The sequence below is a fragment of the Hippocampus bargibanti genome, linkage group LG04 (genome assembly GCF_051943395.1).
Source record: "Hippocampus bargibanti isolate YZ-2025 linkage group LG04, ASM5194339v1, whole genome shotgun sequence".
Lineage (NCBI taxonomy): Eukaryota > Metazoa > Chordata > Actinopteri > Syngnathiformes > Syngnathidae > Hippocampus > Hippocampus bargibanti.
The window spans coordinates 8,896,164-8,912,608 of record NC_142737.1 but is presented as its reverse complement, the minus strand read 5'-3'; the positions used below and the strand labels follow the sequence as shown (position 1 = coordinate 8,912,608).

Sequence of the window (16,445 nt, the reverse complement as noted above, 5' to 3'; positions counted from 1 at the left end):
AGTGCTTATTATGAGGTTTAATTTTCATAAATTTGACGTTTGTAAGACGAAAAGTTTGTAAGATAAGGTGTTTGTAAGTTGAGGTCTCACTGTAACTATATTATAATTGTCAATTATACTCAAAGTAGCAAATTAACTCCAAATGATATAAAATTATTGGAGAACCTAAATTACTCAGCCACATTGTACATGAATGAGAGAATAGATTGAGAGATAGAGAGAGAGAGAGAGAGAGAGAGAGAGAGAGAGAGAGAGAGAGAGAGAGAGAGAGAGAGAGAGAGAGAGAGAGAGAGAGAGAGAGAGAGAGAGAGAGAGAGAGAGAGAGAGAGATGCACACGCAAACACACAGTAGTTTATGCTGATGTTTCTTACCTCTCATCTTGCTTTCACCATGGACGGGTAAATTACATTTTTTTTCCCCACTGAACAATGTTTACTCCAATGTGTGTTTGTGTTCCCAACATAATGGAAGAGTGGCCTTTGTGTCATCACCCTCAATGACCCCTGTAATGTATTTAGGTTGCTTTCACATCACAAGCGTGACACTTACCAGTGATCTCAGCGGCCGTACTGCCAATTGGATTAGAGCCAGGTGTAAGAGATGCCTGCAGGGGTGGGTTGAGGTGGGGGGAGGGCATAAAGGCGTACATGTCTGTTTTGTCATCTATTTATGTACCTTCATTGTTGTGAAATATTTTCCAGCTCCTTTATGTACCATAAGTGGTATACATCCAGTGCTCCAAAATTACAAATGTTTTTCTCCATTTTCCTGTCACATTTCAAAAACATGCCGAATTCAATGAAACTTGCAAGTTGAAACAACTGACAAACTGCAAAAATAAAAGGGTCAACTGTAGTTTAAAATTTTAATAAGACCAATCAGCGCGATATGCAAGACATGTCTGAGTTGTGCTTTCACTGTGTTTTGTGTTTTGTTATGCCCTATATAAGAATGTGGTTATGCCAAATGCTTTTTAAGGGGAGGGGGATTTGGAATTCTATGCAGGAAAAACATCCATCCATTTTCAAAACTGCTCCTCTTTGTCACATTTGTTTTAGCGACCAACGGGTGGCACTGTACGGCCCCGCCAGCAGCTGCACAGGTGTTGTTGTTTTAATCAGTGGCAGTTAAAAGGACCCCAGGCATGACCATTCAGTGTCGGGTCATTGCTTGTTTCACCCATGTCAGGTTTGTTTTGTTTTAGTCATGGTTTTGTTTGCTACTTTGGACCTTTTTGTTCTGATGACTTTATTGTTTGAGATTTTGTACCTGTTGACTTTAATATAATTTGTCAAATACAACCTGATCCTCCCTCCTGCCTGGAATTTTGAGGTCCACCACCACCCACCACCTTGAAAATCGTGACAATCTTGTATAATAATAATAATAATAATAATAATAATAATAATAATAATAATAAAACATGGCATTTCTAAGCGCCTTACAAAACTATCAAGGTCACTTTACAGTCCAGAATCAGTTTTTCTGTGGGTGAGCAGCGGCAGCCACACGCGCCAGCGTTCCCTCAACCCAGAAGTAACTCAAATAGATAGAAAGCTAGCTAGCGAGCTAATAGACAGGTTATAGCTAGCTAGCCATTTATCTAGCTAGCTAGACAACTAATAGAAAGTGAGCTAGATAGCCAGCTAGCTAGATAGATAGCAAATAGATAGCAAATACATACTACTAATAATAATAATACATTTCATTCATAAGCGCATTTCATTTAGAAGCGCCTTTCAAAACTCTCAAGGTCACTTCCCAGTCACAGATCAGCCCCTCTGTGGGTGAGCAGCGGCAGCCACAAGCGCTAGCCCTCACTCAACTCGAAAGTAACTCAAATTGTCACGGTTTTGCGAGGTGGTGATGGCGGGTTCGGATCCCAAAAAGCAGGCAGGAGGGAGCAGGAGGTTGTTTGACAAATTGTATTAAAATAAAGTCAGCAGGAACAAAATGTAAAACATCAAAATGATCTGAATGGAAAAAATACAAAGGAGCAAAAGAAGACAAAAAGTAAAAGCCCTCCAAGGTTAAACAAACACGTACATGATGCATGCTGCAACCAAGCAGCAAACAAACAATGAATCGGCACCGGATGATCGTGCCAGGTGTCCTTTTAAGTGTCATTGATTATAACGACCAGCACCTGCGAGGCTGCCGGCAGGGCTGACGTCGCTACCCGCTGGTCACCAATCTGATCGGGACGACCAGCACCTGCGCAGGTGCAGGCGGGGCCGACAGCGCCCCCCGTTGGTCGCCAACCAGATCATGACAGTACCCCCCCTTCAAGGGGCTGCTTCCAGAAGTCCCAACAGTCTCCCAAAAGGTCCACTCGCCAGGGAACGGTCGGTGGAGAGGGCAACCGCTGCCTCTCCAGCATACGACGGGCGGCGGCCTGATGGGAACGGGACTCGGCCTGGGGTGGACGAAGCCGCGGCACGGATCGTCGTGGACGTGAGTGCGATCCCTCTCGCACGTTCACGCGACGGCGCATGGCTATGCGTGGACGTCGAACTGCCAGGCGCAGAATGGCACCCCGTACGGCCGTATGGGACCAGGTCTTGTCCGGACGCCGACATGGGCGTGAACTGCCCGGCTCCGGGGGAACGAGACCAGTCCAGAGCCGCTCCGGGATCCAGCGGTGAGTGGGGTCTCGGACTGACGTTGACGCGGACGTTGCACGGCTCGTCGTGGATGAGACTCAATTCGTCATGCACGACGACAGCGTGGCTGGACGTGGGCGTGCAATGCCAGTCACCCAGTTTCACCCTGGACGGCCACCTGGAAGGAGGTCTCGGCCGGACGTTTACGTGGACGTTGCGGCTCGTCGAGTGACGCAATTCAAACTCGACGAGGCTTGCGCTAACGTGGACGTAGCATTGCCAGGCACAGGGTGGAAATGAGACGGGTCCGATGTACCTGCGGGATCCGATGGTAGGCCGATTCATTCTGTCACGGTTCGCGAGGTGGTGATGGCGGGTTCGGATCCCAAAAAGCAGGCAGGAGGGAGCAGGAGGTTGTTTGACTAATTGTATTAAAATAAAGTCAGCAGGAACAAAATGTAAAACATCAAAATGATCTGAATGGAAAAAATACAAAGGAGCAAAAGAAGACAAAAAGTAAAAGCCCTCCAAGGTTAAACAAACACGTACACGATGCATGCTGCAACCAAGCAGCAAACAAACAATGAATCGGCACCGGATGATCGTGCCAGGTGTCCTTTTAAGTGTCGTTGATTATAACGACCAGCACCTGCGAGGCTGCCGGCAGGGCTGACGTCGCTACCCGCTGGTCACCAATCTGATCGGGACGACCAGCACCTGCGCAGGTGCAGGCGGGGCCGACAGCGCCCCCCGTTGGTCGCCAACCAGATCATGACACAAATAGATAAAAAGCTAGCTAGCGAGCTAATAAATAGCTAGCTAGATAGCCAGCTAGTTAGCCAGCTAGATAGCCAGTTAGATAGATAATAGATAGCAAATATTGTACAAGGTTGCAGGGCGGTGTTGGAGACGATCTTAGTTGACGATGAGAAAGGCGGACTACACCGTTAAGTAGTTGCCAGTCAGTCGCGGGGCATGCAGGAAAAACATGGAGTGTAAGAATTTTGAATACATTGATTTTCATATGACAAAAAATCTGAAATGAGTTCTTGGACTGTCTATCAAACATTAAAACACAACAATACCCATCTCTTAGTGACACATGTCAATGTCTACGAGAATGATGGGGTAACAAAAAAAATGGTGAAAAGCTACATTCGGTCTTGAGCATATGTCCCAGAACCATAATCCACGATAACAAACATTGGTCTGCATAAAGGTAACAGCAGGGAGGGGGAAGCAAGGGCAAGTGACGAGGAAATTAATGCCAATTGGCGAGATGGCGCAAGGCGAGTAAGAACCACAGAATGTCAGCATGAGAGCCCCGCCATGTGCAAAACAAGACAATTACGTGAGAGACTTCGCCGTAATCAGTCGAAGCATCATGCAAATGATGTTTTTTTTTTCTTTTTCCACCTGCCAGTGATCGCTTTAATATCAGTCGCTATCACAGAATACAAATCAGGGACTTAATTTTGATGAAAAGCCTGCGTGTGAAAAGGGTCCTCGGTAAAGGCTCTATAAAGGAGGTAATTGGGAAGAGAAATAACGCTGTTACACAACTTGATATGAAACCACTTCAGCCTTTCTTTGCCCCTCCCCTACCACTCCTTTGCACGCAGTTGCCATTCAACCTTGTGTCATCAGCCTCATTTGGATACATGACACAAGAATTTTGAAAAAAGAAAAGTCATAACAAATTTGCTCAGATTCCAGCTAGGTAACAAAATGTCCTTTTGCTGAAGGAAAAAAATGTCAACATGTGAGCCAACAGGCTATGCAACATTTCCCAATTGTTTCCTACTGTTTCAGCCTCAAGTTAATGAACAAATACAGCAGAGCTTCAACCACAAAGGCCTGCAAAACCTCTGCACTCATGTCATTTCAGGGTCATCAAGGTCAAAGGGTGCACTAAAAGATTCAGACCAAACATTCTCAAAATGATTATTACCGGTCGGTGTCTGGAAACACATTGGAAATGAGTGTTATGTGTCTGCAAAGTGGCATGGGTTGATTTAACTGTGGTTTCATCATGACATCATCACCATTAAGGCCTCTGTTTTGGTTAAAGACAAGAGGCTCAATATTTCAACAGGTTCTAAGTCTCTACACACACATACACACACACAAAGTAAGCAGAGCTGCAATGAATTTATCATTTCATGATCACGGAAAACAATTTTATTCTCTTTATGGGAGCTTGGTCATAAAATCTGTCCTTATCATTCATCCAGCATTATGTAGGGTGGGCTGTATAATTATTTACTTTTGTGTGGCAGTTTTTTAAAAAGGGGACAATTTCAGTCGGATGTGAAATAGGCTGTGTCAAGCATGTTATAATTCCTGACATTAAAACACGTCACAACATGTAGTTAGCCGGGGAACTATTTAAATACATATGTGTCTGCCAGACATGTAAAAATGTGTCCACTCCAGTGCCAGGGTTTTTGTCATTTTCACTCAAATTCCAGGACCCATAGAATATTGAGTTTTAGGACTACATAAACAATCAATGCAGCATAAAAACTTGAGATTCTTCTTTTATTATAAAAAAAGAGTTAATTCCTAAGTTATATGGGTCTGGAGTATTCAGAATCAGAAAACCTTTATTCGTCCCACAATGGGGAAATTTGTATTCTGAGCTTTAAATGGGGCGACTGTCCAAAATACAATTTCCCAATTACCATGCCATTATCCTCTTTACCATCACGACTCTAGTAATAATAATAATAATAATAATAATAATAATAATAATAATAATAATAATAATAATAATAATAATAATACATTTCATTTCTAAGCACCTTACAAAACTCTTAAGGTCACTTTACAGTCTCAGGATATGTTTTTTCTCTGTGGGTGAGCAGCAGCAGCCACACGCGCCAACCTTCACTCAACCCTGAAGTAACTAAAATAGATAGAAAGCTAGCTAATAGATAGCTATTAGATAGCCACCCCCGTAGCCATTAGCTAGCTAGCTAGATAGCTAGTAGCCAGCCAGACAGCTAGTAGATAGCCATTAGATAGCTAGCCAAATAGCTAGATAGATAGCTACCATATAACTTCTGCTGAAGTAAAATAACACTCTTGAACTGATTCATAATATGCCGTCATTTAATCTGTTACCAAATTAATGCGTTTGGGTGTTTGACTTCAAAGGTTCCATTATAGCTAAACCACAAGGTTATATGGTAAGGGGGTCCCACAGCATTAACGCACACCCACAAAGGGGTTGCCTCCCCACCATCCCTTGAAAATTCATTTGCCGAAAAATAAGAGCACAGATAAGTCAACCTTAATGTCCTGAAATTGCATCAATCGGCAGACTATTACCAAACATGCGCATCAATAAAAATGGTTATGGAGGCTTTGAAACATTTTGATAGGTCGGTTGGTACTTTTAGATTATTTGCAGTCACCTAGGTAACCGGAACAAAAGAGCGTGAGGGAGGCACATTATCTTGTCAGCACCTGCAAAATCATTGTGAACTGTAAACGCAGAGAGTGCTTAGTTATGAAGCATCAACACACAAACAGCGCACGCTAAAAGCATACATGATGTGCTGCATTTATTCGGAATATACCACACAAAGGTGGAACGGTGAAGAACTGGTTTGCACGTCCGCCTCACAGTGCCGAGATGCATGTTTCGATTCTGATTCTGCCCTTCCTGTGTCGAGTTTACACGGTCTTGACGTGCCTGGGTGGATTTTCTACGGTTCCTCCAGTGTCATCTCACATTCCAAACAAATGGATGGAGGATTAATGGAACACTCTAAATTGTCCCAAGGTGATTCATGGTTGTTCATCTATGTGCAATTGGATGGCAACCAGTTCAGGCTGATTTTTTTTAGGGATGTACAATTTGGAAAGGGCGGTCCCGGAAGTGATGATACGAAAATTGGTCCCCAGAAATGAATAAAAACACGAATGTGTGTGTGTGTGTATTTTGATTTATAATACAGTTTGTGTGAGGTCCCCATTAATCAGGTGTATCTGGCGTGAATTAGTGAAATATATTTAAATATATTGAAATTTAGTCCCTGTTACGCATGTGAAATTGTTTCTTCAGGTAGAGTGAATGCTGGCGCGAATGGTGGCCGCTGCTCACTCGCACAAAAAAAATCCAGTGTCCTAGAGTTTTGAAAGGCGCTTAGAAATGGAATATATGATGATGACGATGATGATGATGATGATTATTATTATTATTCTCTGGCTAGCTAGCAAGCTATTAGCTGTCTAGTAGCTAGCTAGCTAACTTTCTGTCTATTAGAGTTACTTCCGGTTTGAGTGAACGCTGGGGCATGTGGCTGCCGCTGCTCACCCACAGAAAAACTGATCTTGTGACTGTAAAGTGACCTTGAGAGTTTTGAAAGGCGCTTAGAAATCAAATGTATTATTAGTATTATTACCTAGACATCATAAACATTAACACCCGAGGATCTCAGCAACCAAGAAATACCATCCAGAAGACCTGACAGGGATTCTGCAACTGTGTCCTGCACCTGGTTCAGAACAGACAAAGACAGGATGCATGTGGGCACTTCGGTAGAAACCAGGAAGCCGACTAGAATTTTGACCACAGCGGCTTTTGAATCCACTTGATGACCACAATTCATTCATTTGAAATAATTACCATCCAGGGATTTGGTAACTGAAGAAGGTTGAGTCTCTTTGCCATGTCAATACAGGGTGTTTGTCGGCAGCTTTTCATTCTGGTGGTCCCAACTGCTTCACTTTCCTCCCTGGAGACGCACGAGAGGACCAGCAAGGGTTTGGATGCGGAGCACAGCAGAGCACTGATTTGAGACCCCTCAGACTCTCCTTCACCTGTGTGGTGAGTGAAAATCATGATACTTTGCAGAATAGGAAAATAATGTGTTCATGTAATTCCAGCAGAAATTGCGTGTGAAGGCCCAAGCATTTCCAGGAGTTCGACTTCGCTCAAGGAAAGGTGAAAATGACGCCAGTTTGAGTTTCATACCTGTCAACCTTAGCTAAAGCTATCTAGCTAGCAGCTATATAGCTATCTAAATGGCTCGCTATCTAGCTAGCTATCTGTTGGCTATCTGTGTATTTAATAGTGGCATTCAGTGACTTAGCTAACTAACTATCCAGCTAGCTATAAGCTATAGAGCTATCTAGGTGGCTATCTATCTATCTAGCTATCTGTTGGCTATCTATTAGCTATCCAGTAGCTGGCTAGCTAGGTTTCTATCTATTTACTTCCGGGTTGAGTGAACGCTGGCGCGTCTGGCTGCCGCTGCTCACCCACAGAAAAGTTATCCTGTGACTGTAAAGTGACCTTGAGAGTTTTGAAAGGCGTTTATAAATGAAATGTATTATTATTATTATTATTATTATTATTATTATTATTATTATTATTATTTTTATTATATTTTTATTATTATTATATTTTTATTTATTATTATTTTTATTTTATTAAAGTACCCAGAGAAAACCCAACCTGGAACAAGGGGAATATGAAAACTCCACAAATAATAATAATAATAATAATAATAATAATAATAATAATAATAATATAATAATAATAATAATAATAATCATCATCATCATCATCATCATAATACGTACATTTCATTTATAAGCAAAGGAAGGTTAGTGCATGTTGGCGTGCTGCCATAATTTGGACCAATTAACTCATTCACTGCCATTTCCGACGTTATTCGGGAATTGAAAATATGACGTGGAGCGCCATTCCCGTATTTGTTCGGGTTTTGGTTTTTCTTGCGCAGTGGTGCCGATAAAGCGCTGGTCAGACCTCTGGCAATGTTTTTTTTTTTTTTTTTTCCCATCCACGAGGGGGTAGCATTTGCCTTTTGTACAGCCACCCCCATTTCATGCTCAGATAACTTCAGACTCATATAACTTGGGAATTAACTCTTTTTCTGATGAAGAGAGTCTGAGGTATCTTACGTTCGATTGAATCTTTATGACATCTTAAAACTCAATACTCTGTGGGTCCTGGAATTTGAGTGAAAATGACAAAACCGTAGCATTGGAGTGGACACATTTTTGCACGTCTGGCAGTGAATGAGTTAATTGGAATTGATTCCTTACTGGGAACATTGGTAGAGTCTGCTTTGCATCATTTGCACATATAAACCCAATTATTTGTCTCTTACCTCTCCCCAGCTCGGCGTTCGCCACATAGATAACCCCTTCCACAACATGGCACACCTGCTGCACTTGAGGGGCTGGCCTGTAGATCGGCTGGCCCGAGACGTTAGTTCCTACCAGAGTGAAGAGTTTACCACTCATGTACTGCTTCTGTAGTTTGGCGCGGTCCCGCTCTGCTCTGCACACAAACCACCATCTTACAATACAATATAATACATATAGATTTATATAGCACTTTGACAACAGCTGAAACTGTAACAAAGCGCTTAACATGGACAACTATCATATACAAGAAATAAAACATCTCACTGTACATACAATACAATACAATACAATACAATACATATTGATTTAACATTCAAGGTACATAACACTTACTTATTAGTCGAATAAAGTGTAAAGATGTTGAACTTGTGCTGATTGTTGAACATATAAGCGATGCCTGAGCCGATCACTGAAGGTCCTGAAGGATGAAAAAGAAGTTTGTTTTCGTAGGGGAAGAAGTGGGATGACATAAAAAAAAAAACAAGACTGCCACCTGTCGGTGGACAGAGCACAAAGCATTCTTGCAAAGCACAGTGCAAGGGTGTGTACACTAAGGGTGTACACAATTAAATATAATAGTGTATGGGGTACTACACCATACAGTATTATATTTAGTTGTTACGTGATGCTACATCCAGAAACGTACATTTATGAAAGTTCCGTAGCATTTAACTTCTTAATTAATACTGTTCAATACAACCGCAGCTCCAAATGTCACACTGAGTCAGTCAATTTGTGGGTGAACGGAGACAACCGATTGAATTGATACCCTGAAAAATGAATAGAAGTCACTGCAGATATTTGGAGATGAGTCTAGTGTGTATGTGTACCATTGATCTGACTGCTCGGAATGATGGCCATTGGTAGAATATCAGAAGCGTGCATCAGCCTGGTGACAAGAGAGACATCCAGTTGCTCCATACCGGGCCCGAACATAACGTAACGTGGTTCAGCTGAGGGCACCAGAGACTGCAGAAAGGATGTCAATACTCGATATGGTGGCCATGAAGGAAGCCATTTTTGTCTGCATGCAGGGCATGCTTTTAAATACCTGCAGGGGACGCAAGAATCATTGAATTCTGTACAAATAAAAGTACTATATCAGCTGATTGCAATGTTACCCACTCTGCCATGTAGTCAACATTGAATTGCGTCCTCTCGTAATCATCCCGTTCTGCATCATCACTGATGACTGGGCCTCCCGGAGCGTCCAGTTGTGGCATTGTTAAGTGATCAATGGATGGCCATGATGGCATGTCTCTGAGAAGAAAAAACTTCCACAGCAATGGGTCTCGAGCCAAGGCCCTCCAGTACCGGCTGGTTGCTCCCAGGCGACAGATGTCCAAAGACGACAGTAAGGTCATGATCTGGAACTGCACGTCTACCTGTGGAGTGGACTATGTTTATTACAGTAAAGTCTCGTTATATCGATATCGGATATATCGATAGTCCCGGTTATATCGATACTATTTCTATGCACGCACAGAGAAAATTACATGCAAACAGGGTCGGATATATCGATAGTCCCGGTTATATCGATATTTTTTCGGACTATCTTGAATATCGATATAACGAGACTTTACTGTATCTACATTTATGTAATTTGGGATCTCCATCTGAAAAATGTTGATAGCATTTGTATAGTTCATCGTTATTTTATTTGTTTTTGTTTAGTTTTCGGATTTGAAATTGTGTCTTTTTGTTGGGGGGGGGCTTGCTGGGATTTGATTGATCATCCCACAATTCATGTAGCTTTATCTCTTGTTTCTATTTATAATTTCATTTTATTTATTATTGTATCTATGCACGTCCGTGACTGCAAAGTGTCCTTGAGAGCTTCGAAAAAGATTGACGACTGTCTGGGTCTTTTGTGTTGTGTCACATTATTTGTGATTCGTTTTTTTTTTTTGTTGTTTTTTTTTACTTCAAGATGGCGCTGCGAGTGGCTGCCTTTATAGCACCTTCTGTATTTTTTTTTTTTTTTTTGCTGCTGTGAAATGCCAATTTCTTAACTGTGAGACAAATAAAGGCTCATGTAAACTAATCTGTACTTTTCTTTCATTTTTTTGAGTGTTTTGGGTTTGTTATACTTTCTTTTTTGTAGTTTTGCACTTTCCGTTTCAAGTTTCATTCTACACAGTTGCAGGCATCACCATTTAATGGCGTTCCAAAACAGAAACGGTATTATAACATGTTCGATTGTTTTCTTCTCCAGAATGACATTTCCTGGCACGTGGCTATTTTTAAATGTAAAATGTTTTTATCCGTGTCTAACGAGACACGAGAGTATAATTCTTGATGTTATCAGTGCTGTCTTTAATGATGTTCATTAATTTCGGGAAGAACGATATTTGATTCGCTCATTTATTCGAAAATTGTCTCAACAATTTCTACTTTAAGATCACTTTTAATTAAAATGGACCTTTAATTCAGGTGGATAAGGAACTCTTTCACGTAAGAAACTCTTCAGTCAAAACTCACAGGTAAACATTCCAAAAAGCCGGGTGCTTCCTCTTCGTGATCCAAAACGACGACTCTCACATTGGAAGGCCAATAAATCTCTTTTAAGCGCCGTAGGCTTCGAATAACGACTGATTCGTTATGACTATGAATCTTCCCTGCCATGATTGTTGAGTCTTTAGGTTTATATGCCGGTTGTGCAAAAATCATGCAGTTTCAAGAAATATGACGTGCAGCTTTTGACTCACTTCCTGTTGATTACAGCAGCGGTGGGTTGTGGGTATTGTAGTCACTAGAATAGGCACACGACGCGCATATTAAAACAACACGGACTTTATTGTCACCAAGGACATAAAAAACTGAAAATTGAATCCAAAACAGCACGTTCTCTATTAAAAGCTAAACAAAGGTAATTATGTTGATTTTTTTTTGCAATAAAAGGGGGAATACAAGTAATGGACTATGAATAAATCTGAGGACTTTCACTTTCTGGAAAAAAATCCTTTGCTATGTGTGTATTTTATACACATTTACAAACGTGCGTATAGATTATAAACATATGTCAAATATTCAAAGCATACCAAAATGGCAACTTAAGAATAAATAAAAATGTTACTGTGCAATGTTTCATTTCAGGCTGTTATGAAATAAACCTTAAAAAAGGAAACATTTTTACTAAGAATATTTTATATTAATGTTATTATAACAGATTCTTAGAGCAAAACAAGTGCCCTAGTCAACAGTCTAGTATGAAGAAAACTGCTTTGTTCCAGCTGAATGGGTAAAAAATAAAATACAACTAAAAAAAACCAATACGTCATTGTCAGCTTCAACCAACTTGTCTTATAATGCCACTGAACTGGATCATGTGATGTGGAGTGAGGTCAAGCTGACCTTTGCCCAAATATTTTTTTTCTTCCCATGCCTCCTCTTAACCTTCCATTACACATACTCTGACTTGCTGGCTTCTTTTCATCAATTTGTAAAAATTTAATTTAGGGATTGGGGTGGGGAGACATAGAATACTGATGTCAGATCTGTGTCCGAGGACAACCTGGACACGGTGGCGGCTGAGCTTCACTGTAAAACACTGAGGATCTCCTTGGCGTTCTCTGTATTCCAGCCCTGGCCCTGGAGAGGTCCCTCGCAGGCGACCACATACTTGTTGAGGATCTGCGTGCCAATGTCCCTAAACTGGAGGCGATCTTCTTTACAATCCACCATGTCACCGCTGTAGTCTTCGTACTTCACGGCCCAGAAGCACATTTCTCCAATGTACATCATGGTGAGCAGGTGCGTATCTGAGAAAATATCTTTGGAAACAAGCGATATGTTGTCATCACAATATTTAGGTGATGTAAAAATCAGTGATGTCAAACAGTTCAGGGTGGCCTGCTGCCCCAAGACAGCTGGGAGAACCGGTTTGGATAATGATGGATGGCGACTTCTAATTTTAGAGTTCACTTTCATTCAACATTTAATTAAGTTAATGAGTTGAATAAGTACATCTGTAAGTATATTTTATGCATCTGTAATTATGGAATATTAATTACGGAGACTGAGTACTTTTCATTTTTGCAAAATATGGATGAAAAAAAATGTACCTTCAGATAGGAAGCCTGCGGTTGCGGTGTCATGGAGGACCACCCCATCATTGAGCTTCACCGAATTCCTCACCTGCAGCATCCGCATTAGATAGCGCACTCCTTCCTGAATACACTGCAGGAACACATCAGGGTGACATGAAGCATAGAGACAGGCTAGCTTGCATTCAGGCTTGTAAAGTAACAATTGTGAAAATAGTAGCCTACGCTGTCATATTTGATGTGCTCCATATTATTTACTGTGTTATCTCATCTTGCATAAAATGTCCAAGGACAACCGACACAATTTTTTTGTTTCCTGACATCAGAAAAAAGTTTTATAGCATCTAAAATACCCAAGAAACCCAAAACACGCAGGCTGATATTTTTAGTCAAATACAAAACACCAAAAAAAAAAAAAATGACTTAGTGTCCCAAAAATACCACAATGAGCTCGGAACTGGGGAAATTCAGAAAGTCCCGCCCCATTTGTTCGTGACGTCACACCTGCCTTGCTCCAGAATCAAAACAATGGCTTCAGAGAGTTCAGATTCAAAGATGCTTTCTTGTTACTCATCCAGTTATGAATATGATTCAAATAGTTCTGAAGAGGAAAGCATAAGTGTTTGCAATCGATTAAAGAAGTCCTTCTGTATCAATTCGAGCCGTCTGGACTCCAATGTAGCGCCCAGAAAATGCACACGATAGCCCACAAGCTCCGTTGGAAATGGGCTTATTGGTCCGCTGGGAATTTGTGTAAACGTACAACTTCTTTATGCATCTTACCGCAATTGGCTGCGACACAACGATTCATCATCACATTATTTATGCAGTTTTCATTCTAATTTCGCGATCAACGCAGTGTTTTCAGACACAAAAAAAAAAGTACCCAAAATGCATTGTGTGCCGCTTTCTCAGTCAAGGGCGTTCCCTCTGTGACGTCACTTAGGGCATTGTCATCAACTCAAAAACAAGACTTCATGAATATTCAGTGCGTGTCTTGAAACGTAAAATATAGCTATATGCGGGGGAATCTTTGTAAAATACGCTCAGTAGAAGTCATTTGAAGTGATTTTACAAATTATGGGTGCAACTTGTCCGGGGCGTCGGTTGTCCTTTAAGGCAGGGACATACAACTCAAACCAGTGAGAGGCATGTTTTATTAGTTTTTGGCAATTCTGCAGTTTTGACCATAGGGTACCTTCAGGAATGTCTCCTTGTTTTCCTTGATCCATTGCTTCCGTTGATGAAGGGTATGGCAGTACATGTAGAGCAGAGCACCACGTCTCCAATAGAGGCATTCTAACAGCTCTAGACCCAAAACAACTTGCACCTGGTAGACCAAGAAACAATGTCAGAGTCAATGTAGGATACATAATTAATTTGTTTAAAACGCCTATCATTGTTGGACTTTGTCACTCTCTTCTGATTCAGTGTCACTACAGGCCATGCTGCACAAAAAGAAGAGACATTTCACACAGAAGGGGCAACCAACCACACCTCTTGAGATGGTGCTAGTCTCCCCACTAGGACTTCTGGCTCAGTCAGATCTTGCAGGAGCTGCTGGATTTTGAATGGTGAGCAGTCTTCTGGAAACTCTTGATCCACCAGTTTGTTCTCTTCGTAAAAGGTGATATCTAGGATCACCTGCCGTGCACAAAGTCTAATGTTAATATTTGTTCTTGTTTTTTTACAACAGCTCTACAGGGTCTACAGAGTTCAGTCACAAAATGAAGTTGTTTGGTTAAGCTAACTGTACAATGTATCAACTTTATCAATTTGCAATGACCGTGAGAACTTGGAAGTTAAGTAATCAGAAATCGTTTGTTTCTTTGCAATAACAATTGTGTATATCTCCCACATAGAAACAGGTGAGGAGTTTAGTGTAACCATGCAGCCAAGTAGCAGCAGTGCCTCTGGTATGTGGAAATATTATCTGAACAATGAGACGGACAGGAGGGAAGTCTATCCGTGACTATTGTTGTTAATATGAATGAATATGACTATTATGAAATGGTAAAACAGTTTTATCATTTCTCAAGTTTGCACTTTGATCACATGTTTAACTGAAGACTACCTGTCCAACAAATATGGCATGTTTGATGCAATGAAGTACCTGTGTATAATCCTGAAGCAACTTGGAAAGGTTGCTGCTTTCCCCTCCTTGTCTGTAATAGCTTTTCAACTTGTCCAGTATGACAGAAGCATTTTGTAAATAATCATCATCTGTGGGAAAACGTGAAATCAAAACATTACTCATTGCAGATGCTTCACTACTGTTTGCTGACAGTAGTGAAAAATCAGCCACCCGCTTTATAAAGAGTGCTGTCATTCATCATAAGGGTTGAGGGTGGATGAGATGGCAACATTCCCAGCTGACACTAGGCGAGGAGCGGAAGCCACACAAAGCCAGACGGCATCCACACATTAGGGCAATGTGGATTTTTTCAATTAACCTAAAGCGCATTTTTTTAGGGATATGGGAGGATGGACCTATAAAACATTTGAATCTTTGGTCTCCAAACTTTAAAGTAGCTCTGGGAACTGCCTTGTACCATGCTGTTATTAGTATTTACATATTCTGTACTTCACCACAGGAAACAACAGAGGAATGAATCTGAAAATAAGATAATCACTATGAAAACACAAACACAATATGGCCAACGTTCATTAATTTTTTTGTATCAATATGTCGATTGCGATCGACCGGTCAATCTCCAAGGTACTTTTGGTAGATTGCATGACAAGAATCCTCAATATATTTCTCAACAAATATAACGGGTACATCGTTTCAAAAGTAAATCCCATGCTGAAAGCGTGTGACCACCCTCCCCTACAGCAATAGAGCTTATTAATTATGACAACTTCCCAAAACCATAAGCATGCAAATTCACCACAACAGCTAATTTTGTTGTGATTCCACGTGGTTTTTGAAAACTGACATGTTTTTGAACTGTCCCATGTAAAATGGAGGCCTAAGACCCGATTCAAAGCGAGAACCTTACAATTGCGAGGCAGCCGTGCTAACAAATTCGAGTTTTAGAAGGGTGCAGGGAAAAAAAACATTCAATGTGGAATGACTAAACACCAAACCAAATCGGCATCAGCAAACGAACAGCTGGTTGAGAACAATAATGGATCCGAAGTCAGCAAGTTTCGAAGGTAAGTGGTCACATTGTAGGCTTAAGTCAGGGTCGCTAGCCAAATGTTTGCTTCTTAATGTTGAAATTCAGAAACCATTCACGGGTTGAATAACTTTACGATAGTTTTATATCATTGCCCAGTGTGCATACATTTAGCGATGCCTCTTAGTAGGTTATTAAAAGTTATAAACGTTACAGCGGTGCAGCTGCAGTGGTCGCGTCGCACGATAAGGCTAACAACAGCGAGCTCGTTAGCCGGCTAATAACGAAGCACGACAGGCAGGCGACGCCAACAGATAGCAAGAATTAGATTATTGCCATTTTTGGATCGTTACCTTGCTTCTCTGCTTTGAGAGCAGAACACTTGGCGTCAAACTCGAATATTCTTCTCTCCAAGTCGAGGCCTAGTCGCCTGTAGTCGTCGGCCATGACTAAAACTACTAGTCACGTGAGGGTAGGTCACGTGTCC

The 16,445-nt window shown here is 41.3% G+C and overlaps 2 protein-coding genes across 2 annotated transcripts; both read right to left on the bottom strand.

Moving 5' to 3' along the window:
• Nucleotides 1-4,736: 4,736 nt before the first annotated feature.
• Nucleotides 4,737-11,488, bottom strand: fbxo4 (F-box protein 4). Its single transcript, XM_088993853.1, has 7 exons — nucleotides 11,272-11,488; nucleotides 9,916-10,175; nucleotides 9,621-9,841; nucleotides 9,124-9,208; nucleotides 8,751-8,923; nucleotides 7,241-7,434; nucleotides 4,737-7,109 (listed from the first exon to the last, which is right to left on the bottom strand). The coding sequence occupies exons 1-7, from the start codon at nucleotides 11,458-11,460 to the stop codon at nucleotides 7,017-7,019; spliced, it is 1,215 nt and encodes a 404-aa protein (XP_088849979.1). The 5' UTR covers nucleotides 11,461-11,488; the 3' UTR covers nucleotides 4,737-7,016.
• Nucleotides 11,489-11,567: 79 nt separating this feature from the next.
• rimoc1 (rab7a interacting mon1-ccz1 complex subunit 1) lies at nucleotides 11,568-16,445 on the bottom strand. The gene is made up of 6 exons (XM_088993854.1): nucleotides 16,312-16,445; nucleotides 14,950-15,059; nucleotides 14,334-14,480; nucleotides 14,035-14,166; nucleotides 12,855-12,969; nucleotides 11,568-12,563 (listed from the first exon to the last, which is right to left on the bottom strand). Exons 1-6 carry the CDS (start codon nucleotides 16,403-16,405, stop codon nucleotides 12,328-12,330), a joined length of 834 nt encoding a protein of 277 aa, XP_088849980.1. The 5' UTR covers nucleotides 16,406-16,445; the 3' UTR covers nucleotides 11,568-12,327.